The 25,190-nt window shown below is 39.9% G+C and overlaps 3 protein-coding genes across 5 annotated transcripts in view; 1 reads left to right on the top strand and 2 right to left on the bottom strand.

The window, feature by feature from the left end:
* Window positions 1-10,667, top strand: part of ACAT1 (acetyl-CoA acetyltransferase 1) — an 18,892-nt gene extending 8,225 nt beyond the window's left edge. The window contains exons 3-13 of one of the 2 annotated variants that reach the window (XM_040631259.1): window positions 1,064-1,180; window positions 1,481-1,598; window positions 1,978-2,073; window positions 2,292-2,392; window positions 5,213-5,356; window positions 5,779-5,929; window positions 6,736-6,831; window positions 7,940-8,053; window positions 9,039-9,103; window positions 9,898-10,055; window positions 10,385-10,667. In XM_040631259.1, the coding sequence (XP_040487193.1) occupies window positions 1,553-1,598; window positions 1,978-2,073; window positions 2,292-2,392; window positions 5,213-5,356; window positions 5,779-5,929; window positions 6,736-6,831; window positions 7,940-8,053; window positions 9,039-9,103; window positions 9,898-10,055; window positions 10,385-10,505 (1,092 nt within the window). In that variant the 5' untranslated portion in view covers window positions 1,064-1,180; window positions 1,481-1,552 and the 3' untranslated portion in view covers window positions 10,506-10,667. The remainder of the gene's footprint in view (window positions 1-1,063; window positions 1,181-1,480; window positions 1,599-1,977; window positions 2,074-2,291; window positions 2,393-5,212; window positions 5,357-5,778; window positions 5,930-6,735; window positions 6,832-7,939; window positions 8,054-9,038; window positions 9,104-9,897; window positions 10,056-10,384) is intronic. The other variant, XM_040631258.1, reaches the window with a different exon arrangement.
* Window positions 10,063-24,630, bottom strand: LOC103662539. The gene is made up of 6 exons (XM_040630658.1): window positions 24,588-24,630; window positions 12,725-13,016; window positions 12,498-12,583; window positions 11,390-11,535; window positions 11,115-11,238; window positions 10,063-10,254 (listed from the first exon to the last, which is right to left on the bottom strand). Exons 1-5 carry the CDS (start codon window positions 24,628-24,630, stop codon window positions 11,116-11,118), a joined length of 690 nt encoding a protein of 229 aa, XP_040486592.1. The 3' UTR covers window positions 10,063-10,254; window position 11,115.
* LOC103662423 (protein NPAT) overlaps window positions 23,879-25,190 on the bottom strand; it is a 50,596-nt gene continuing 49,284 nt past the window's right edge. For both annotated transcript variants that reach the window (XM_008690116.2, XM_040631257.1), the window contains one exon: window positions 23,879-25,190. In XM_008690116.2, the coding sequence (XP_008688338.1) occupies window positions 25,113-25,190 (78 nt within the window). In that variant the 3' untranslated portion in view covers window positions 23,879-25,112.

Here is a 25,190-nt window from a genome sequence, read left to right as displayed (position 1 = left end):
TGTATGTGGGGTCATCTTGGGATGCTGCAGGGGTTAGGAATAGCTAATGATTGAAATCCCAGGTGCTGATGAAGAGAGCACAGTCTAGGGCCCTCCCCTCTCAACTGCTCCTGCTTCCCCAGCATCTCCCGCAGAACAGCCTTCTCTCTCAAACTGTGCGGTGTTCCTCCTTACTCTCAGGGACCCCCACTGTATTGTGAGGGATACATGGAAGATCCTAGAAAAAGGAACTGAACCAGGCTGGGGATTACACAGGGAGGACCGTCATCTGATCGCGTGGTGCTTTCTGATGGGTCCTCTGTGTCTGTTGGGTCCCTCAGATGACTTGGTGACAGCCTTCTGTCAAAATCTGAGGAACAGTTCTCTTATTATCCCCCAGCTCAGTAGGAGAATGTGGAAGGGAAGTATAAGGAGGGAGTTGTTAAAATAGAGTTTGACAGTGTTTAGGAGAGCTTTTAGCTGCTTTCTCTTCAATTTCGTATTACTGTTCGAATTCATCATTTAGGAAGTTAGGACTCTGCGTTGCATGTGGGTCTGGATTCCTAGCCCAGAACTGTCTTCAGGAAGGAAGCGTTTTGGTTCGGGTTCTTGATTGTGCAGTGAACATGGGTAAAGTGATCCCTTCTTTTCACTGAGGAGTAGAAGTGAAATTTAAGCTTCTGGTTTCCAGCCTAAGACAAACCAAGTCTAAAATACGCAGAGATCCTAAGGCATCATCACAGTGAACTCATCAGTCTTACTGCTATTCAGATATTTAGAATATTTTAATCTTTATTGAGTAAATAGTCTTTCATAAAAAAGTTTGTCTAGGGGAGCCTGGGTGGCATCTGCCTTCGGCTCGGGTCATGATCCCAGGGACCTGGGATCGAGCCCCGCATCGGGCTCCCTGCTCAGCGGGGAGTCTGCTTCTCCCTCTCCTCTGTCCCTCCGCCCACTCGTGTGCTGTTCTCTCAAATAAATAAATACAATATTTAAAAAAAAAAAAGAAGTCTGTATTTTAGATAATAAAATGGCCCCCCTTATTCACGGTTCCACTTGGCTGTGGTCTGCCTCCGTCTGGAAGGAGATGAGCCTCCTCCTGCCATCCTCAGGAAGTCAGTAGTAGCCCAGTGCCCGTGTCCTTCGCCTCCCTTCATCTTGTCATGGAGGCACTTTATCATCTTGCATCCCGGTCGTAAGGGTGAGTACAGTCCGTGCGACACTCTGCGAGACCACACTCACGTACGTCGCTGTAGCGCTCTGTTGGGTGAGTCACTGTTGCCCATCTCTCACCGAGCCTGACTCGGTGCGCGGGCTGGAGTGAACACAGCCTAGTGCTCCGTTCTGCCCGAGGTTTCCAGCATCCACAGCGCGTCTTAGAACGAATTCCCCATGGATAACGTTGGACTACTGTGTAGCTCTCAATTTTGTTTATTTAATGAAAGATGGTTTGGATAAAATATTTAAGTGTGATCATTTTTACCACTGTCTGTCTTGGTAGGAAGTGGTCATAGTAAGTGCAGCAAGAACACCCATTGGATCCTTTCTGGGCAGCCTTTCCTCCCTGCCGGCCATGAGGCTCGGGTCCATTGCAATTCAGGGAGCCATCGAAAAGGCCGGTCAGTCACTTCTTTGCTTTTCTGGGTTTTTTATTTATTTTTTATTTTTTTAAAAGTAAGCTCTGTGCGTGGCTTGAACGTGCTCTACCAACTGAGCCAGCCAGGTGCCCCGGTTGCTTTGCTTTTTGTGTGGAGGGGGGCAGTGATTCAATGGAGCAAATACTTTGTACTTACTGTATACATAACTTAGAAATACTCAATGCCTGCCTTTCTAAATTTCCTCGTAAAGAAATCCTTGTACTACATTTGGGATGAAACTCAGAGCTGACAAGAAGAAACAGTTCCTGCTGGGTAATATCATGAACCTGACTAGGTAACCACTAGTTATATTTAAATTGACTAAAACATGGAAATGCCTGTTTTGTTTTTGTAAAACAAGGGATTCCAAAAGAAGAAGTGAAGGAAGCGTACATGGGAAACGTTCTGCAAGGGGGTGAAGGCCAAGCCCCAGCAAGGCAAGCAGCCCTGGGCGCAGGTACTAGGATCCGTGTTTGCTTTTATACTTTGTGTTTGCGAGAGCAAAGTGGAGACCATTTCAGCTTAAACACGATGTTAAATGTGTAATATAATGCAGGAGTGATGTCGTTGCACATTCGAGGTTCACGTGCCCTGTTGTGTTAATTTAAATTCTACAGTTGTGTTTGAAGGGTATCTTCGCTTTTCAGAAGTAGGACTTGTTTGTATTGGTTTTAGGCTTACCTGTTTCTACTCCGTGCACCACTGTGAACAAAGTTTGTGCCTCAGGCATGAAAGCCATCATGATGGCCTCTCAGAACCTTATGTGTGGACATCAGGTAAGAAGCACCTTCTTTTCCATTTTATAACTGAAATTATATGCAGTGTTAAAAGACACTACAAGCCGAGGCACACTGGGCTCTAGAAGTGAGATGCTTTCCCCTCAGTGCCAGTAGCGTGTTGTTTCTGAGGCTCGGGAGCATCTGGCCTGGCTTATTCCATCTGAGGGGAGCTCAGACAGTAGCTTGAATGTCTTGTGTTAGAAAGTAGTTTTCAGCGAAGATGTTTTGGTTTTCAGGTGGCCCTTTACTTGGTCTTTTTCTGAGATTCTGGGGGACTCAACACACAAAAAATTTATTTGCCAGAATAAGAAGGGTTTTCATTGTAGATGCGAAGAAGGTGCCGAGCCTGGGAATCCAGTCACTGACAGAGCCCAGAACTGATGACAGATCGGTAGTTCCTGCGTCGCCCCGTTCATTTGTTAAATCACGCTTTCTGCTGCCTTGCCTGGTTCCGCTCGTCTTTACCTGAGGGCAAGCAGGAGGTGGCTGCTCGGCACGTGCATGCTGTGGCATGAGGAGAGCAGACCCGGTTTCACAGAACCGAGAGTTGGGCAGATCCAAGCCCTTCGTTTCGCGCTTGAGAGTGAGGTTGAGACACGGCCGACAGTTACGCGGTTGCAATTAGAAAGCAGGTGTCTTTGTCCCCACCTCGTGTCTTCCAACCTCCCAGGGTGTGATACACGAGGGCCTGTTGTGAGGTGTTTGTGAACGCTTGCTTACACGCACAAGAACCACAGTTACGTGTACTGTTGACTTCTCCCTGTTTCCAGTTATAAATCAAAGAGGAAAAAAAGGATAGAGTGCTATCTAGCTGTGTGTCTGACACTATTATAAATCCCATGTGTGCACATGCTAGACACTTAAACGGTACAGAAAAGTATAAAACGAATAAGTCTTCTTCTCTCCACCACTCTTTGTGTATTCTGCCACTGAAAGCAGAGAAACATTGGGCAAGTTGCTTAAACTGTGTACCCCACTGAATGTCTGTGAGATCTTTCTACATCAGCACATGATAGTGTAATGATGAGTAACGATGGCCTATACTCTGAGCCCTTATCAAATGGACATCTAGGTTGTCTCCCCTTCTTCACTATTTTAAATAATGCTGCCATATATGCCTCTCCGCTGTATCTTTGTAAATACTTCTCAGTCCTTGAGCAACAACTCGGAGGCAGTACAATGTAGTGGTAGGAACACCAAGTCTGGAGCCAGACTAGCGTGAAATCTTCCTTCTGCCCCACGAGCTGAGCACCTGCTACATGACATTCACTGGAGGCCGCCGGACATCGTGTACAAATTGGTCTCTTTGAAAGATTACTAAGAGAATTTGAGTCAGAAAATTTTCAGATGATATTTTCAAGTGCTTTCCATGAAAGTGGTACCGATTGCCTACTTTGCAAATATTGAGAGCTCATCTGTACAGAGCGAAACAGCAACACAGGGTGTTACTAAGCCCCTGTCACAAGAGCGAGTGGAAATCGGTGGAGCTTTATGTGCTGGAAAACTGTTTGTGGAGGGAAGTGTTGTCTCAGTGGATTCATTGTGATTCTGTAGCAAATGCTATTTGCACTACACTGACATACTTTGAGCTGGTATTATTTGTGCGTGTATACAATTACTTGACTTACAGGAATACTAGGAATAAATATTTTGAATTATCACGATATTCTGAAATATTTTGGAAAGTGGCCATTTTTATTTTGTATTGAGGAATAATTGATACCTTATTTTCTGTCACTTATTACTGCCATCATCCCCAGGGAATATTCAGTATTTTAGGATAACTGAGTAGAAGTTACATGAGAACTAATTGAGAATTTCTTGATTTCAGAACTGGAAAATATTTAGGTTTCTTTAGTCTGGAACTTGTGTTTGTCTTTATTCCTGATTAAAGGCTGTGAGAAAATCACTTGGCTTTAATGCTTACATTAATGTTTTATGTTAAACTACTTGTTTTACATTAGCCTTTATATACAAATTTTTTTTGTTGGTTTGTACTAACAGGTTAATTGATATTAATAAATGTGACAAGGTTTCTGGCCTTGAAAGGAGCTGCGTTTGGTGAAGATGGGACACGCAAGTGCAGCTAAGTGCAGTACAGTCGTGCTCATAAATGCGTTTCCCACTAATTGGGGAACAAAAAAGAAGGAAGGGCAACTCTTCCAAGAGGGCACAGGTGGTCAGGGAAAGCACGACGTGGCCATGTCTTGATTAGTTTTAAAGGAAATACAGGTGTTTCACATGTTGGCAGGTGGGGCAGAGTGCACAGGGGTGTGTGAGTGAGCACAAGGTCGTTGAAGACCTGCAGCAGGTGCGGATGACCTGACTGGAAAGGGCGAGAAGCCTTCCAGCGGAAGGGCCGAGGAGTCTCTCATTGTAGCCAGAGTGACCTGGGCGTGTGTCGGCGCCGCTGGGGTGGAAGCAAGGATGCGTGTCGGATGATCACGTAGGAAGTTATCACGGCCGTCTGGGAAAAGTCGATCAGGAGAATCTCAAAGAAGTAGGATTATTTCTGCAAACAGGTTACTTGTCATCTTTTAGAAGACATTACATTTTTAGCAGTGTTGAGTGCGATGAAGGGTTAGAAGAATGTCACGAGAGGGTCAGTCTTACATGAAGGATCCTGGTATTATAAATACCTGATTCTTAATTTTCATGACACGTTTTGGACCATTTCTTTTCATCAGGGTCAAAGAGGTTACTTCCTACTTTGCCGTGTAACAGCCCAACGAAGTCGACTCTTGTTTGTGGTAGCTGTGTGGTGGGTGTACTGGGTTGTAGGTCGTTTGAGTTGACATTGTTTTTGTTGCTGAGCAGGATGTGATGGTGGCAGGCGGGATGGAGAGCATGTCCAACGTTCCCTACGTCATGAACAGAGGAGCAACGCCGTATGGTGGCGTCAAGCTTGAAGATTTGATTGTGAAAGATGGGCTAACTGATGTCTACAATAAAATCCATATGGTAATTCTTGATTTTGAAGGAGAAATACCATCTAGTATACAGTACTGCTTGATTTTTAAAAATATGTATATTTTAGAAATTGAAGGATGGGCTCTATATGTTTATTTTAGCCATGCATTTCAGGAAAATATTTCTTTACTCCCTGCATCAGTTTGACTCCGTTGTTGAATACACTGCCCCACACTGGAATAGGGCGTTTCTGACTTCTGATAATGGATTCCGTAACTATTTATTTGCCTTTGAAATAGGATTTCTGGGCTCACTGAAGTATCTAAAGGTGAGACATGAATGAAAAATGACCTAGTACAGAAAGAGGTATATTTTAAGAAACTAACGGCTAACCGCTATTTTATGTTATGCAAGTTAATAGATATAAATTATGCAAAGTGAATTATTTTTTTAAGAATTCCAACTTTTATCAGGGGAACTGTGCTGAGAATACTGCGAAGAAGATGAACATTGCACGAGAGGAACAGGATACGTACGCGATTAACTCGTACACCAGGAGTAGAGCAGCGTGGGAAGCAGGAAAATTTGGAAATGAAGTTATCCCTGTCACAATTACAGTAAAAGGTAGAGGGATGATGTTCCAAAATAGATTTTTCACAGTTTGCTGAAAAATCTTGTTTTAAATTAGTATATTTTTATCTTTATTCAACTGAGGACATAAATACTTCTGCTTATGGTTAGTAGAGGGAAATGCTGCCAGGTTAGAGACAGTGTAAGTCAACCCAATTTCATATCCGCTTCCAACTCAACTGCAAATTCCACTAATAATGTTTTCAATTTGAGAAATATATTTATTAGAAACCTTTTTTTATATCACTGACAGTTTATTAGCCTTTGAAGTGAGGAAGAAGGCTGCGGGGGCACCTCCCAGAACTGAAGGCTGCTCGGCAGCTAGCGGCAACCCTGGGAGCTCTGGGGACGGGACCTGGTGCTGAGCACTGCAAGCTTTCATCCCGTCTCTAGAGTCCCATCTGAAGGCTCTCAGGCACAGAGCAGAGGGCTCTCCTCACCCACTCCGGCAGAACCCAAAGTGAACACTTGGTTTAGGTTCCATTTCCACTGAGAAATGACGGGGCTCAGGATGGTGGAATTACTAGAGCTTGTCCAGCCCAGCGGTCAGGAGAGCGGATGGGATCTGTGATCTAAAAAGGGGGTCAGAAGAGAATGGGATGTGGCCAAATCAAGGATTTAAACTGTGTTAAACTACTTAATAAACTTTTTAATTCATTAACAAAGATGGTAGGTGGTGTATTCTCGAGTAGGGTTGACTTGGGATGGTGCAAGGTGTGCAGGCCCAGCATGGGGAGGTACACCTGCTGTGTCTTACTGAGTGACTCGTCCTGACTGGTGATGAAACACTTGCGTTGTAGGTAAACCCGATGTACTGGTGAAAGAAGATGAAGAATATAAACGTGTCGACTTTAGCAAAGTTCCAAAGCTGAAGACAGTTTTCCAGAAAGAAAATGGTTAGTATGAAGAAATGAAACATGGCAAAAAATGGGGTTAATAAACCATCTCTAGTCTTGGAACTGCCTAAGGATTTTAGAAAAGTAATTCCAGAAAACATCTAGATGTTATTTAAGATTTTCAGTATGTCAGGCTCATGTGAAATTAACAAATTTATCCAAAAAGTATTTAAAATTAAGTTAATACCTTCAATATAGAAATCCTAGGGAAGAGACTGTAGCATGAGTATAGAATTCAGTTTTTCATATGTAGTTCATTTCCAAAGTTTATTCTGAAATGAAGGGTGTTCATATGTTAAATACCTGTAAGATTCTTGAGGATTAAGTTGGCAGCAGTGTTGTTCACTGTTTTACTTCCAGTGCCTGACTTGTAGTAGGTCCTCAGTAAGTAAGTGTTGAATGCTACTATAAATGGGATTCCAGTGTTCTCAATTAATGCTTTTGAAATTCTTGAGGTGGTCTGTTCTGCTTTTAAAATTAGCAGATTTATTGGTGATAATCTAAAGTTGCCTTTTTTGTCTTTCCTGATTTGAATTTCTCAATACCAACTATAGGGATGGATCAGTCTTTTTTAAAACACCATGTAAAATTTATATTGCAAAATATATTTTTATATTTTTAGGTGCCATCTACTATAGGGTCTTGGTTCCAATTTTTATAAAAGCTTAGTTGACATAATTTACGTACTGTAAAATTTAAAATGTACAGTGATTTTTAGTATTCGTGATATTTAACTTCAAGTGCTCGTAGGAAGACGTACCTGGTTTCGACACAGTATCTGCTCTAGTGTGGATAAGCGAAGTTAGACTCTGGGAAGAAAAAGTACTGAGCTGGTCCTCATCGTGGAAGACTTGTAAGCCAGCGTATCCCTACTGCCACCGTGCAGGTGTTCCTGAGCTGGCTCTGAACAAACCGGTGCAGAACACACACAGAAAGGCACTCGCACAGGAGTTGTTAGTTGGCTCAGTGTAGATTCCCTGAAAGCAGGAACGATCTCCATGCGTCCTGGTCATGTCCACGCATCTAGCAAGCCAGGGGTGCATTCAGTTGAACCAGGTGACTGCGGGGTGGAAGTGTGTTGTGACCTCACGCTCGCTGCTGCTTTCAGGCACCATCACAGCTGCCAACGCGAGCACGCTCAACGACGGTGCGGCTGCTGTGGTTCTGATGACGACGGACGCGGCCCGGAGGCTCAGCGTGAAGCCGCTGGCCAGGGTAGCAGGTAAAACACGTTCAAAACTCGTTTCTTCCTAACCCCCTTGAAGCTTCCTGAAATGGAGCTTCCTTGTTGGTAATACGCGGTGTTGAAGTCGGCGACTTCCATCTAGAGGTGGTACTGTGTGATAAAAGCTCGTTTTGTAGAAGAGTAAGCGTTAAAGATCTTTTCCGATCCTGTCTGATGAGTGGGAGAATAGAAAGTACATGTTCCTGGCACGAAGGGGAAAAGGAACCAGATAGAGTAAAAAGAATATGAAATTAGGGGTCTAGAAATAGGAAATCTGTTTTGGCATTTATGAACTGTCATACCCTCAGTTTCCTTAAACATATTTTTAGCTGTAAAATCCACCTTGTTAATGAGTTGAATATCACTTTATAAAGGCCTTACAACTTCATTTTATTTTTTAAAAAGATTTTATTAGAAATCGCGAGCAGGGGGAGGAGAAGGGGGAGAGGGACAAGCTGACTCCCTGCTGAGCACAGAAGCCATGCAACCTTGGGATTGTGATCTGAGCCAAAACCAAGGCAGATGCGTTATTAACTCCCTGAGCCACTCAGGCACCCCTTCTCATTTTTAGTTGGGATCTTGGTTTCTTAACCTCAGCACTTTTGACATTTTGCAACAAATAATTCTTTGTTTCTGAGGCTTCTCTGCATATTAGAGGACGTGTAGCTGCCGCCTCAGCCTCAACCCCCCGGAGCTGCAGGAAGTGCATTCCCCCTGTGGTCGTACCTAGCTTCTCTCCCTCTCTGGCTAATGCCCGTGTCCCTGGAGGCAAATTTCCCCCAGCCCTCTACTTACAAAACCCAGTGGCCTAGATGCTGGATCTAATTTTATAAAGCCTGGAATCTTGGAAAAGGAACAAATACGTTTACATACATTATTGGGGTGAGGAAGCTTGCAGTCTTGCATATTATATATAATGACAGCTATCACCTGTAAAAAAGATTTTAATGACCTATTTGACATCTATCTTTTTTAAATGAAGCATTTGCTGATGCTGCTGTCGAACCTATTGATTTTCCAGTTGCACCTGTGTATGCTGTACTTAAGGTGAGAACTCCATCATGCCAGCTTCTGCTTGGCTTTGAGCAAAGCTGCAGGGTTGAGGTTTTAAATGTTGTTCATCTGCAGAAGCCTAGAGATAGCTTGGTTTCAAATCTTCCTACTTTTTTTAAAGATTTGAGAGACAGAGCAGGAGCAGAGGGAGGGGTGGAGGGAGAAGCAGATTCCCCAACTGAGCGGGGAGCCCAATGAGGGGTTTAATCCCAGGACCCCGAAATCATGACCTGACCTGAAGTCAGACACTTAGCCGACTGAGCCATCAAGGGGCCCCCAAATCTTCCAACTTCTGAAAACAGTTTGAGCAACCCCCAGACTACAGCTTCAGGGGAACTATGTAATTACATTTTAAGTAGGGTGCTCACACCTGGTACGGTAACCACAAAGTGGGAGGTTGGTGTGGCAAAGAAAAAGGGAATACTAAAGGTTCTGGTTCTAGAATAATTCACTACTAGGAGAGGTCTCCATTCTGAAACGAAGTGCTGGGAGCTGGTCTCAGAGTAAAACTAAAAACAGAGAAAACCTACATACTCGAAGCTGTCAGTGTCTCTAAGGGAAGTTGCTAAGGGGTCACAGGAAGAGACGGTGCTCAAGAAGTTTAGGGGCTGAAGGATCTCAGGAGATTCCAGCAAATATTCCCTTTCAGGAGAGGGCCTCACCCTGGGAGGGAACTTCTGAGGCCAGCACCCAGAGAGAGCAGAAATCAGTGAGGAATACGGGGAGAGAGGATCGGAAACAATGAAAATAAGTTTTGACTGTTAATCTATCATTAAAAAAAATTTTAGGTTCTCAAAGATGCAGGACTGAAAAAAGAGGATATTACCCTGTGGGAAGTGAACGAAGCCTTCAGTCTGGTTGTGCTAGCAAACATTAAAACGCTGGACCTCGATCCCCAGAAAGTGAACATCGATGGAGGAGCAGTTTCTCTGGGGCATCCGATTGGGTAGGTGACGTCAGACGACTCTCCCCGTCCAGGCTGATGGCTGTGTAACGGCCTTCGTGGTTTTGTCTAAGCTGTAACTGCTTCACGCGGACCCCTGGTACTCCTGGTCAAACCGGTTTCCTTCCCATCTGCCCTTCGAAGGGCAAACACCATTTCTGACAGCATCCAACACTGAACACAGATGTGCCACATTTGTTGCCTAAGAACAGTGTTTTAAGAAAAGGAGTTAAATTCTCTAGCAGACTTTTCAACTTAATTTGGAATGGAAACTTGGTTTGGTTAGGTGTTCTGTAATTTATTAAAGAGCACAAATGCTTTCTTAAACCTAGGATGTCTGGAGCCAGGATCGTCATTCATTTGGTACATGCCCTGAAGCAAGGAGAATACGGTCTCGCCAGCATTTGCAATGGAGGAGGCGGAGCTTCTGCCCTGCTGATCCAGAAGCTGTAGACAACTGGTGTTGTCTACGGCCATAGTCCTACGTGGCTAGAAAGGTCTGCTGTGGTCCCTGGGCCAGGTTATATACTCAGTCTGTTTCATTTTCACAGTAAGATAATAAGATCAACTCTCAAACTGTTTGAAATTATAAATAAATGTTTTCTTCTGCTTTAAGTCTTTTGTAATCTTTAGTAGTTCAAAATATTTTTTATAAAGCTGTACTATTTGCAATACCAGTGTGCAGTTATTAGTGGCTTAGAAGTAGATGCTTCCATTCTACAGAACAAATCATTTATATTTTGAGGACTGTCAAACGTCAAGCGAATGTCATGTGTAACTAACTGGGGTTTAGTAGACTCTTGAAACTGAGAGCAGTGTTGGTGGAAACAGGACAGATCCATGTGCTCAGGTCTAGAGGGGGTACAATTTCTCACAACATTAGCATGCAGGATTTGGGGAGGGGTAGCGGGTCTGAGAAAGTCCTTGGGTTTGGCCTCCGGATTACTACAGCAGCACACAGAGGAGAAAGAGTTGGGGCAGGGGGAACTGCTCAACCGGATGGATTTATCAAGTGTAGAGACTGTTCTTAAGCAGGAGAAAATGCAGTGGCTGTGCACCCACCTCAGCAGTGGCTCGGAGAAGGGAAGCTCCTCTTCCAGTGGGACTGACAGCGCTGGGGGAGGGAAGGGGCAGAGAGGGTCACGTATAAACAGTCTCTCAGCAAATGATTCTTGGGAATCCTTATCTAAGAAGGAACAAAAAGACAATATAAGGAAAAAAATGTTAAGATTCAGACAGAACACTTAAAATTATCTGTAGAGCAATCACAGCTAATATTTGTGGCTCATTATGTACTAAGTCCTTTGATCTTCACAAGAACTCTGGAAGGTGGGTACCATCATTTCCTTCCAGGTACAGATGAGGACACTGAGGCATGGAGTAGGGAAACTGCAAGGTCTGGTGCCAAGCGGCTTGGTCAGGAAGCTGGGTCCATTCCAAGCAGTTCCGCTGCAGCTGTGCTCAGTAAGCCTCCGCCCTGTGACTGCAGGGGTAAGACACATGAAGAAATGGAAACCCAAAATATATTAGAATACTTCACTGAAGACAAGCAGAATTAACACTGCATCTCAAAGTCAGTGACATGGCAAAGTTCTCTGACAGTTCTGGGAGAGGAAAAGAAAAATACAGAACCAATGAGTAAATGGTATTTCTTAAAAAGAAAAAAACCCGAACAAAAAATGTGGTACTCCCAAGGATTAATTATAATAGAAAAAAACTGTAGGCCTTATTTCATTAGCAAAATTAGCAGAATCCTATTAAGATTCTGGAGAAAACATGTAGGTGAAAAAATGGGTAGCCTCAGTCTTTATTTGTTTTAATAAATACTGGAAGACAAGTGACCAACATCTATGTATTTTTAATGAAACAAAGGTACTAGGAATCTCTAGGCAGGCAAGAGCTTTTAAAATATGCTCTAATATTTGCTCCAAAAATGGCTAAATTTATTACCAGCACATGGAAAGAATCAAAAGAATTCAAGAATGTAAAATTTTTAATTTTCTTAATTTTTAAATTTAAAAGTTTAAAAGGACTGGTGGGGGAGGAGGGGAATGTAGTAAAATTGGGGTAAAAAAAAATATATATGGTAACTAAAGGCAAATGCCAGTAGAATGTAAATTACTATAGAAGTTAAAAGCTGAAAAGCTCCATTATAAAGTAAAAAGAGAAGGTTGGTATATATCAAATTACTAGTAGTCAAGGCAGAAACAGGGCAAGAACTCTTTTATAAAGAAAAATTCATTCAAAATAAAGTTCTAGAGAACCTGAAGACAAAGAGAACAGTTTTTATGGAGGACAAGAATTTAGCACATGTCTAGAAGTGAGCTGTGGTCCTGCCTGGTGACCAGGAAGCCAGCCTACCCCACCTCTGACTTCTCACTTGAACTCATTACAAATGACAAGTATCTTCCTACAAGTAGTTTGCATATATGTCTGGTGCCCTACCTTTTGCAGCTGCCACCCAAAGGCTGGGTCCCTGCATCACCTGGCTTTGATAGGCAACAGGGCTTGCACTCCTGGATTGCAAAGAACTGTAGCACAGAAGCAATTATTAGCGGGTGTAGGAGCAACCCCCTCCCCTCCCCTATCCCCCCACACCCAGCTCCATGGCAGAGGCTGCTGGCCACAAAGTCTGTTGTTTGCTTTCTCTCAGGAAAGGCCTAACTACATACCTTCCCAGCTGTTGCCCAGCAGTCCCGCCTACATCTAGGTGCCGACTGCAGTCCTTCCCTCTAGGACACTCACGTCTTGGCACACCCTCAAGTAATGGGAGCCACTGAAAACCAAGAAGGCAGCAGAGGCGATCAAAGATGATTAAGAGACGACAAGACCTTCGGCCAGCCTGACTAATGAGGTTCGTCTCCCACACAAGGTCAATTGGTAGAAACCACCTAAGAGTTAAGGAAAATGAAGAAACAGAGGGATTTGTGCTAAACAAAAGAACGAGATAAGACTTAACCAGACCTTAATGAAACAGATATTAAGTGATTTATCTGACAACAGCCATAAAAATGCTCACTGGGTTAGGAAAACAATATATAAACAAGGTGAGAATTTCAAAAGAGAAAAGACAGAAGTACCAAAGAGAAATCAGAGCTGAAAAATACAGTAACTGAACTGAATACTTAAGGAGGAGTCAGACTTTACGACGTGGAAGAAAGGATCCATGAGATCAGGATGGTGAATCTCATCCAATCAGCAGAGGAGACAGACGAAGGGGACTTAAAGCACTTAGATGTCAACATCAAGTGGACAAATATCTGCATTACTGGGGTCCCAAAAGGAGAAGACAGAAAGGGGCAGAAAGCTTATTCAAAGAAATAATGGCTGAACATTTCTCTAACCTGGGGAAACAAACAGAAATCCAGATCCAGGGAGCCCAGAGAGTTCCAAGAAAGATGAATCCCCAATAGCCCAACCTTATAATTAAATTTGCACAAGCTAAAGCCAGGGAGAGAATCTTAGAAGCAGCAAGAGAAAAGATGACTTGTTACCTACAAGGGAAATCCCTTAAGACTAGCACAGGGTTTTCAGCAAAGTCTGCGGGCCTGAAGAGAGTCGCAGGATATATTCAAAGTGCTGAAAGAAAAGAAAATGCCAACCAATACTTTACCCAGCAACGTTGTTCTTTAGATTTGAATGAGAGAGTTTTCCAGACAAGCAAGAGCTGAAGGAGTTCCTCACCACTAGGCCAGTCTTACAAGGAATGTTAAAGGGACTTCTTCAACCTGAAAGGAAAGGACGCTAATTAGTAACAAGGAGACATTCAAAAGTTTAAGTGTCCCTGATAAAGACAAATACATGGTCAAACTCAGAATACTCTCAGGTTGTAATGGTAGTGGGCAAATCACAACTCTAGTGTGAAGGTTAAAAGACAAAAATACTAAAAATAAGTTTAACTACAAAAATTTTTAATGGATGTGCAAGGTAAAAATATACATAAATTGTGACATCAAAACCAGTGTGGTAGGGAAGTGTAAAAGTGTAGTGTTTGTATGTGTTTAAAATTAGTTTTTTTTGAAGTTATTTGTTAAAAATTACGTCTTCTATAAGCCTCATGGTAACCACGAAACAAAAACCTACAATATATACTCAGAAGATAGAACGGAATCTAAGGATGCCAACCACAAAAAACTATCAAATCACAAAGGAAGAGAACAAGAGATGAAGGAAACAAAGGAATTACAAAACAGCCAGAGAACAATTAACAAAATGGCCATAACTGTAAATAGTAACTTTACATACAAATGAACTAAATTCTCCAATCAAAAGACACAGAGCAGCTGAATGGAGAACTAAAGACTATAAGCTGCCTGCCAGGGATTCACTTCAGCTTCAAGGATACACAGATTCAAAGTGAAGGGTTGGAAACAGACTTTCCGTGTATGGGGGCCGAAGAAAGGATAGCTGTATTTGCATTGGACAAAATAGACTTTAAGACAAAACCTGTATAAGATATAAAGAAGGTGGGGGGCAATCCAACAGGAGGTTAAACAATTTCAAATACATACACACCCAACACAGGAGCATAATACAACAGTAGGGGACTTCAGTGTTCCACCTGTTACAATGGGGAGATCATCCAGAAAATCAGTATGGGAACATTGGACTTGATTAACAGGTCAACCCAGATGGACTCAGATACTTACAGAACATCCCATCCGACAGAATACACATTCATCGTGAGTGCATATGGAACACCACCCAAGAGAGATCATAGGTTAGGCCACAAAAGAAATCTTTTAAGTTTAAGGTGACTGAAATCATATCTAGCAAACTTTTCTAACAGTGGTATAAAACTAGAAATCAATTATAAGAAGAAAAAGTGGAAAATTCACAAATACATGGAGGTTAAAAACATGCTACCGATAATCAACGGGTCAAAGAAGAAATCGAAAGACGAATACACCAAGTATTGACACGGGTGCCTGGCTGGCTCAGTCAGCAGAGCACGTGACTCTTGATTTCCGGGCTGTGAGTTTGAGCCCCATGTTGGGTACCGAGATTGCTTAAAAATAAAATCTTTAAAAAAATGTGGACACAAATGAAAATGGAAATACAACATACCAGAACTTATGGGATGCAGCAAAAGCAATTCTAATAGGGAGGTTCACAGTGATAAATGCTCACGTTACAAATCAAGAAAGATCTCAAATAATCTCAAACACACGAACTACACCTCGAGGAACTAGAAAAGGAAGAAAAAAAACCAAGCCCTAAGTTAGTTAAAAAAGGAAATAACAAAGACCACAGTGGAAAGAAATGGGAGACTAAAATGACAATAGAAAAGACCAATAGAGTTAAGAACTGATCTTTTTTAAAGGCAAAAACAGAAAAACCATTAGCTAGACTTAGCAAGGAAATAAAAGAATTTGCTTTGGCAGCACATATGTTAAAATCAGAACAAAACTAAGAGAACTCAAACAGAAGTATAAATGAAGGAGGAGACATAACATGAATTCCACACAAATACACAGGATAACAGGAGACTACACTGAACTACCAACAAATTGGAGAACCCAGAAGAAATGGCTAAGTTTCTAGAAACATACAACCTACCAAGACGGAATCATGAAGAAACAGAATATCTGAACAAACAATTAATAGTAAGGACATTGAATCAGTAATCAAAAACCTCACACAATGAAGTCCAGGACCAGACAAGCTTCACTGGTTAATTCCATCAAACATTTAAACAGAAGAAGAGGGGGCGCCTGGGTGGCTCAGTTGGTTAAGCGACTGCCTGAAGCTCAGGTCATGATCCCAGGGTCCTGAAATCGAGGCCCCTGTTGGGCTCCCTGCTCAGCAGAGTGTCTCCTTGTCCCTCTCCCTCTAACCCTCACTTGTGTGTACTCTCTTGCTCTCTAGTGCTCTCTCAAAAAAAAAAAAAAAAAAAAAAAAAAAGAGGGAACAATTCCAAAATCAATTTATGAGGACAGCATTACCCTGATACCAAAACTGGACAAAGACAATACAGAAAAAGAAAATTACCAGCTAGTATTCCTGATGAACACAGCTGCAAAAAGCCTGAACAACATACTAGCAAACCAAATTCTACAGCACATTAATGTGATACATCATTTAATAAAATGTAAAAATCATATGACCATCTCTATAGATGAAAAAAAAAGCATTTGACAAAATTAAAAATCTATGCATGATAATAACTCCGAACATACTGGATAAAGAATGTACCTGAACAAAATAAAGCTCATCTATGAGAAGCCCACAGCTAACATACTTTCAATAATGGTTGAAAAGCTGAACGTTTTCCCCCTAAGATTAGGAACAAGACAACGACGCCCACTTTCACCAATAAACTGGAGGTCCTAGCCAGAGAATTAGGTAAGGAAAAGAAATAAAAAGCATCCAAATCAGAAAGGAAATAAAACTGCTTCTACCTGCAGATGATGTAATACGATACATAGAACACCCTAAAGACTCGACCAAAAAAACCCGTTAAAACTATAATAAACGAATTTATAAAGTTGTAGGACATAAGCTGCACTTATATACACTAACAACGTACTAACAGAGACATTAAGTAAATAATCCCATTTACAATTTCATCAAAAAAGACGGGGCGCCTGGGTGGCACAGCGGTTAAGCGTCTGCCTTCGGCTCAGGGCGTGATGCCGGCGTTCTGGGATCGAGCCCCACATCAGGCTCTTCCGCTATGAGCCTGCTTCTTCCTCTCCCACTCCCACTGCTTGTGTTCCCTCTCTCGCTGGCTGTCTCTATCTCTGTCAAATAAATAAATAAAATCTTTAAAAAAAAACAAAACAAAAAAGAATAAAGTATCTAGTAATAAATTTTGTCAGGGAGGTGAAAGATCTGTACACTGATAAAGGTTTTTATGGAAGAAACTAAAGAAGAACCAAATGGAAAGAGATTCCATGGTGACGGACTAGAAGAATTAATATGATTTAAATGTCCATAGTACTCAAGAGATCACTGCAATCCTTATCAAAATTTCAATGGCATTTTTCATGGAAATAAACAATCCTAAACTTTGTATGGAACTACAAAAAACCCCGAATAGCCACAGCGAGTTTAAGAGGAACAAAGCTGGAGGAATCACACTTCCTGACTTCAAATAAAGCTCTAGGAATCAGAACAGTATAGTACTGGCATACAACAGACACACAGATCAGTAGAATAGAGGCCTAGAAATAAATCTATGCAACACATAATCAGTTAATTTAGGACAAAGGAACCAAAAACATAAAAAGGAGGAAGGACAGTTTCTTCAATGAATGGTATTGGGAAAACCAGATAGGTACACGCCAAAGAGTGAAACTAGACCCCTATCCTACACCATACACAAAAATTAACTCAAAATGGACTAAAAACTGAAATTTAAGACCTGAAACCATAAAGCTCTAGAAGAATACATAGAAAGTGACCTACTTGACATGGATCTTGGCGATGGTTTCTTTGAATTTGATACCAATATCAAAAGCAAACAAATGGGCCTTTATCAAACTAAACAGCTTCTGCACAGCCAAAGAAACCATCAGCAAAGAGAAAAGACAACGTATGGGATGGGAGAGAATATCTACAAACCATTTTTCTGATAAGTGGATAATGTCAAAAAAACCTCACATAACTCAACAGCAAAAAACCAAACAATCGAACTAAAAGTTGGGCAGAGGATAAGAATAGACATTTTTCCAAGGAAGACCTATAAATGCCCCGCAGGTCCATGAAAAGGCTACTCAACGTCAGTAGTCATCCGGGAAATGCAAACCAAAACGACAATGACATACCACCTCACACCTATTAGAAAGGCCGTCATCAAAGACAAAAGCATAGGCAAGGGTGTGGAGAGAACCTTCGTGCACTGGTGGTGGGAACGTAAACTGGTGCCATCATTACAGAAAACAGCATGGAGTTTCCTCAAAAATTCAAGAAAACCAGAAAAAATACGATCCAGCCGTCCTGCTTGTGGATACAGGTGTGCATGTATGTATGTGTGTCGTTATACCCCAAGGAAGTGAAAAGCAGACCGTGAAAAGACACGTGTATTTCCACGTTCACTGCGCTTCATCAGCTCACAGCAGCTACGACGTGGGAACACCCAGGTGACCGTCGACAGATGAACAAGATAAAGAAGAGGTGGTAAATGTATGCACTGGAGGATTACTCAGCCATGAGAAAGACATTCTGCATTTGCAACAACCTGGACGGATCTCGAGGGCATTTTGCTTAGTGAATAAGCCAGAGAAAGACAAATATAGCATGGTTTCACTTATACACAGAATCTAAGAAAAAAGAAAAAAAAAAAAAGTCAAACTCCAAGAAACAGAGTAGGAAAGTAGTTGCCAGGGGCCCGAGTCTGGGGAGTGGTGGCGGAGGAAGCAGGGAGATGTTATAAAAGGGTACAAAATTTTAGCTCTAAGATGAACGAAGTCTGAGGGTCTAATGTATTATGTGGTGACTACAGCTGATTATACTGTCATATAGAACTGAAATGTGCCGAGAACTCCCGTCACACACACAGCCAACAGAGGAAAATGTGAGGTGCTGGGTGTTTACTAACGCGATGGGAGGAACCCTTCCACGATGTACGTAGATCCACTTGTGACGCACACTTTAGATATCTGAACAAGCCTAGTCACCAATTTTAACTCAATAAAGCTGAAAAAAATGCAGTTATGACAGTTACAGACTATGCCCTGAGCAATACTAAAACAAGTGAAGCAGAAACTACGGCCAAGATAGTAATAATGAGAAAGTGAAGGTTTATGACAAAAGTGTCAAAAAAGTTAGATGGGATAGTATAAAATTAAGTATCAAACCTAGTATCTTTATAAACAGAGTATTGGTTTTTAAGCATCCATGCAAGATTTACAGAAATATCGACTAATCATTTTACCGGAATCATAAAAACAAATTTTAAGCAAAAAAATAAATAAAATTAGCATGCTACTTTATTCTAAGTAATTAAGTTAAACATACAAAAAATATAATGAAACAAAATGAAAGTACTTACCCCATCCTCCAAATTTCGAGGTCTTAAAGTGAAATCAGCACTAAATTCATAGCCTTAATTAAATGCTTACATAGTTTTAAAAGGAAAAAAAGGCAGATAACTCTTCATTCAATTTAAGAACTTAAACATGAAAAACAACTCTGAGGAAAAAAGCAAACATTAAGTAAATGACAAATCAGTCAGAAAAGTATACAATTGTTAAATGTAACAGGTGATTTTGCCAGAAAATTAGTCTCTAAAGGGAACGAGCAAGATTTAGGGGAAAAATATATTTAATTCAGAAAAAAGCTCAGAGTCTGATTAGACCAATCAGCCTCTTTGAAGAACTTTTGGGGGAAAAAAACCTAAATTGCTGCTGCAAAAGCTGCCGGCCTGGATGATTTCGTGGGGATTTAGTTTCAGGAAGAGTTAGTTCCCATTCTAAATAGTCTGTGCAGAATACAGAAATAAAAACCAGCACCGGCAGCTAGTCGTGAAAATGCGTATGTTCCGGACATTGACGTAAATGCTCTGCATATACGGTCTTAGCCATCACGTGAATCCTCAAACAAGCACTATTTAGTAACTATTCCAATATTCAGATGGTAAGCTCCAAATTCAATGAAAAAAAACGGCATAAGCTTGAAATCAATCTCAACAGAAGTAAACATTTAAATAAAATGTTGACAAATCAAATTCAGTTATAAAGAAATCAGTAAGATTGCAAAGCACATATTAGAATTATTAATATAAAAAATTTGTGGATTTAATAAAAATATTTAAATTGATGTTAGAAGAGCAGCTAATTAAGTTGAACAGATACTACTGATGTATTCTTCACACACGGCAAACAAGATGCAAAACTGTACTTCACATTCTCATTAAAATGAGGACTAAGACATGGAAGCCTACTTTGATCATTATTAGTTGTACCTGAAGTGCTAATCGCCAGAGTAAGAAATGAAACTAGAAAGTAATTATTTAGAGAGGATACATCTTTAGTAAATAAAAACTATCAGGAAAGCCATTAGTTCTAATAGAGCTCACTTAGTAAGTGGCTCAAATATAAAATAAAACCTAAAACAAAGAGATTTCCTGCAGTCATTAAGATGGTGTGTTACCGGCACATCTTTAAAATGTAGACCAATGGTACAAACTTCTGGTTATAAAATAAGTCACGGAGATGAAAAGTACAGCAGAAGAAATACAGTTAATGATATTGTAATAACGATGTTTGGTGACAGATGGTGACTACCTTCTTTGTGCCGAGCACCACGTCATGTGTAGAACTGCGGAATATATTGTATACCCGAAACTAACATAACATCGTATGTTAATTACACTTCAATTAAAAAAAAAAAAGTCGACCAATGGAACAGATCAGTGTCCAGAAGCAAGCTCACACGTACATAGTTGACCAGCTCAGGAGAGTGGTCACAGTGCAGTGTATTTGGGAAAGGAAAGTCTTTCTCAATAATGGTGCTGGGTTAATTGGATGATCAATCAAAATACAAAAGGTTGAACGATAAAACTGCTAGAAGAAAAACATGGTAAAACATTCAGACATCAGATATCCATTTGAAATAGGACTTGTTTCTAGAACACAAAAAGAACATGTACATATCAGTAAGAAAAAAGGCAGATGACTCAATACAAAAGTGGCCAAAAGACACGGAACAGATCCTCCACAAAAGGAGACCCGTTATCCAAACGGCCAATAAGCATATGAAATAGTGTTCAGTTCTATCAGGAAGAACTGAAGTAAAATTGCAGTATAACGCCAATATACACCGCCAAAATGGCTAAAATGAAAATATCAAGTACTGACAGTGACGTAAAACAAATGGAACTCTCCTTACACTGTTGGCAGTAGTAGGATTTGGTAAGACCACTCTGGACAACTGAAAAATCTGAATAGGGTTGGATATATGCGACCCTAAGAGCCAGCAACCCTACCCAATATAGATCCAACAGAGTACAATACATTCACCCAAAAATGTACGAATATATTCACAGTTCTAACAGCCCCAAACCGAAAATAAATGGTCATCGATTATAAAATGGATTAACTGTGGTATAATTCAACATGGAGAAACACAATGAAAAAACACGTAGCATTGAAGAGGACATCCGAATTACATACACGGGGGGGGGGGGTGTGTGTCTTGCAATGCTGAGCAAAAGTTACAAAAGACTACATTCTGCATGAATACATTCATATTGTCAAAACAAAGTCAAAACTGTGGAGTTAGCAGTACTAGAGGAAGCAGGAGGGCATTCTGGGGTACGGGTTATGTGCCCGTCTTGATCTGGGGCACTAAGTGGATGTATGTACTTTTAGAAAATCCACTGACCTGTGAACGTCACAGCTGGTGCACCTTTTCTATGTTGTGCTTCCATAAAACTTTTACACTAACTAAAAAAACAATAACCAGTTACAAAAACAGAAGAGTTAAGAATACAACAAACAACAAAATATCCAGTTTAGCAAGGAAGTTGTAACGTTAGCGTAGTAACTACAAAGCTACGGATACTCACCATATTGCCCTTATACCATTTGCTTCTTTCAGGATCAGTTAACTTATACGGTTAATGTACTTCAAATGAACATTCCAAAAGAATTTTAATTCAAAATAAAACATGTGACTCTAAAAAGTTTGTAATCAAGAAGCATGGAAGAAGTGAATACTTGGAATTTAAGAATAGTTACAATGGACACAAAACCATAATGATCTGATCAGTGGCACAAAATAATCTACATACTACAGTATATGTATAGACGTATAAATTTAATACAGGTTCAAAGTCTTTGGTCCTATACCTTTACGGTTAGCTGGGTTTCAGGATTCAGAATATTTAGGATTCTTAAAAAATAACATGATGTATATATCATATACACCCTGTTGAATCTCAAATAGCGCATTTTAATTAGCACATTACTACTTTTCTAGTAATAAAATATGAATATCCCCACCAAATGAGATAAAGATTCATGTAGCCTCCTATCAAATCAGGTCAGGTTTTGCCATTAAGTAATTCTGATGCTAAACTTAGGGAGAAAAATTGGTTGTTAGAACCTTTTGAATTTTAGATTTGTGAACAAGAGGTTGTGAGTCAGTACAGAATAACTGAGAGACATTTTAAATAAATGTGTGTGAAGAGAAAAACCTTATTGATCAGTTATACCCAGTCAAGTGGTTAAATGTTTAGGGAAAAAATATACTCTGATCTTTACTTCACACCAGATATCAAAACAAATTTTATATGGCTGGGAGCTAACTAATTTTAATAAATTAAGAAATAAAAGCCTAGGAACCAGTGATGACGTCTTTCACCGTATCTTTGGTAAGTGATACGCATATGCTATGGCAGAAATGATAATTTGCTGGCAGGAATGTAAACTGAAAAATATTTTCTGCAAGAATTTGGCAAAACCTACTGAGATCCTTAAAATGATGTATACTAAGTTTTTAATTTGGTAATTCCACCCTCTAAAATGTCTCCTAAGGAAACAAATGATAACATAAACAGCTATTTGGTTACAAATCTGTCAGTGCTTTTTTTTTTTTTTAGACTTTCTAAGCTTTTTATTCATTCATAAATTAAAACGACTCAATGTCACACGGTTTTCTTTATAATATATAAAAAACTGGAAAATGCTTGATATTATTTGAAGTGAAAAAAGCATTAGGAAGTTGTATTTGCAGTTTAAGTATGTAGGAAAAAAGTATGCCAAATGTTAATATTTATAAAAGGAAAAAAAGTCTATTAAAAGAAAATATCTAATAATAAAGTCAAAACTTGATACAGAATTTCAAGAGGTTAAACCTGTGGCCAAAAGATGGTGGCTTGAGAAATAATGAATGCAAAATACATAGTAACAAGCATTTGAAATGACTCCTTATTGAAGGTTCCATCTTACTCTCCTTATGAGTCAGGACATCTAGCCTTTGGCTGAGTGCTGACAGATGTTTCAACATACTACTAAAAAATTCTACCAATATCCAAGCTAAAATAATCAAATATTTCGATTACAAAAATTCCCAGATTTGACACATGTTGAGGGCATTAGCCATTAAATAATGTCCCAAATAAAGAGTAGATCCTTACATGTAGTTATAAAAGTAGCCACAAGTTGTTTATGGTGTCTATACTCTGACCTGAGATGCAGTCCCTGGGCATCTGTTAAAATAGGTTACCGGGTATACAGTACAATTATGTCCAGGACATTTGGACTTTTAAGGTGAAAAGGGGATTATGGCTTTGCTCTTGAACATCAATGAAAGCTTCAAGTATGTAAGTTGTTTTTGGACCATATCGAGTGGCTCCTGGCTAGTGCCTAAGAATCTTGAATAAAGTGAACTTAACTTTATTTGTGTAGGACTTCTTAGTAATTAGCACCTATTTTATATTAATTGAATGAGAAGAAAATCTGTTTTCCAACACTATGTGAACTTCTGAAAAAGTGACTTGCAAAGGAATTTAATGAAAGTATCTACATGAGTGACTCCCAATATAAAGTAATTCAAACTTTTGCAATTAATGAAAATATTTATTCAAACCTAACTGTAGTACAGTATCAAGTTGCGTTAAATAAACATTACGTGTATGATATGTAGTTCCTCAGGAATAGACCACCGCCATATCATAGAAATTTTTAACAAGACATATTTCTGCAGTAAGGTTCAGCAATTACGACGTGATTTCCACACTGAGAAATAGGAGTAGGATGGATTTCGTTTTTTAAAGGCCCAGTATAAAAAAAAAAGGCTGAGGGAAATGACCCATTAACAACATATACACCTGTAGAAAAAATCCTTGATATACTGATATTTAACCAAACAGAAAGCACTTAAGAGAATATACTTTAATCTAGGCACAATCGGTCAGATATTAATGATAATTTCTGTTCTCATTTAAAGGTTTAAACCAATTTTTCCACTTGACTGATGTGTGTGAGTCTGATACAGAGAAGGCACCTCTTTCATTCTCCTTAAGGACTTTTTGAGAGTAACTCTTTGTAACACCTTAGGGGCACAGAGACAATGCACTATATCTAAGAATAGATATAGTTACTTAACACAGCCCATTTTAGGAGATACTAAGTTAAAATATAAAACTATGATTTCTCTTTTTACATCTTATGATGGACATGGCTTTCTAAAAGGATACCAGAAGATAATCCTCCACACAAGCTTTAACATAGAATACAAGATTTAAATTAAATGTGCACTGGTCACTACTATGTACGAAGTTCTATGAATTAGTGCAATTCTTCAAATCCCCAGTATATGGGAAAAAGTATATACATACCAAGAAATCTCAACTACTACATAAAGTCTGTATGGCTCAATAGTCTAAACATTAAAGTTCTGTAAAAGATCCTAAAAGTTATAAACAAAAGATCAGAACACTCAAAAATGGTTTACAAAATTCTCTCTTTAAAACAAAGAGACTGGAACAACCAGGAGAAACACATTAAAGTGTAAAATTTCAGGAATATAATCTTTACTGCAATTATAAGAAGGGTTAATAAAGTATTCACTCTAGGAAAAACCTACATTGTTCATTTCTGATCACTCCACCACCAATTGAGGTTGTCATCGCCTCCGTACTACTTTGTGGGGGTCTTTAAATGTCTTGTGCGACAGTCACTGAAGGCAATTTTATAAGGAAAAGCATCATTTTCCCCCCAGAAAGAGAAACTACCCCAGATGAATAAGCCTCAGTTAGGGATCACAAGAAGTCAAAAAACACAATGTAAGAATACTAGATTGATTTAACCTCTATTTCAACAAGACTTATACAATATTTACAATACGTAATTGTCAGAGCTATACAGTTTTGCAGATTGGCTTTACTTACATTTCTGCAAATGGTTTTTCTAAAATAAAAAATATACCAGGTGAATCTATTTACAAACTAGGAAGCTGCTTCAGAAACAGCATGATTCAGATATAAAGTGAAATTTCAGTACAAGGAAAGTGCAGGTCATGCTTTTAGGTTCTGTCAGTATCTCATTCCCTACACTCATAGTTTAAGGGATACGAGTTTAAACAGCTACTGTTCTCTTATGTTCAGAATGTTTACTCATCATAATGCAATGATAACAAAAATTTGTCCACATCCATTCCAGCTGGAAATGAACTGGGTAGCTTCTTTTT

The sequence above is a fragment of the Ursus maritimus genome, unplaced genomic scaffold (assembly GCF_017311325.1).
Source record: "Ursus maritimus isolate PB19 unplaced genomic scaffold, ASM1731132v1 scaffold_16, whole genome shotgun sequence".
Taxonomy (NCBI): domain Eukaryota; kingdom Metazoa; phylum Chordata; class Mammalia; order Carnivora; family Ursidae; genus Ursus; species Ursus maritimus.
Note: the sequence above shows the minus strand (reverse complement) of the source record. Positions and strands in the feature narration are given on the sequence as shown.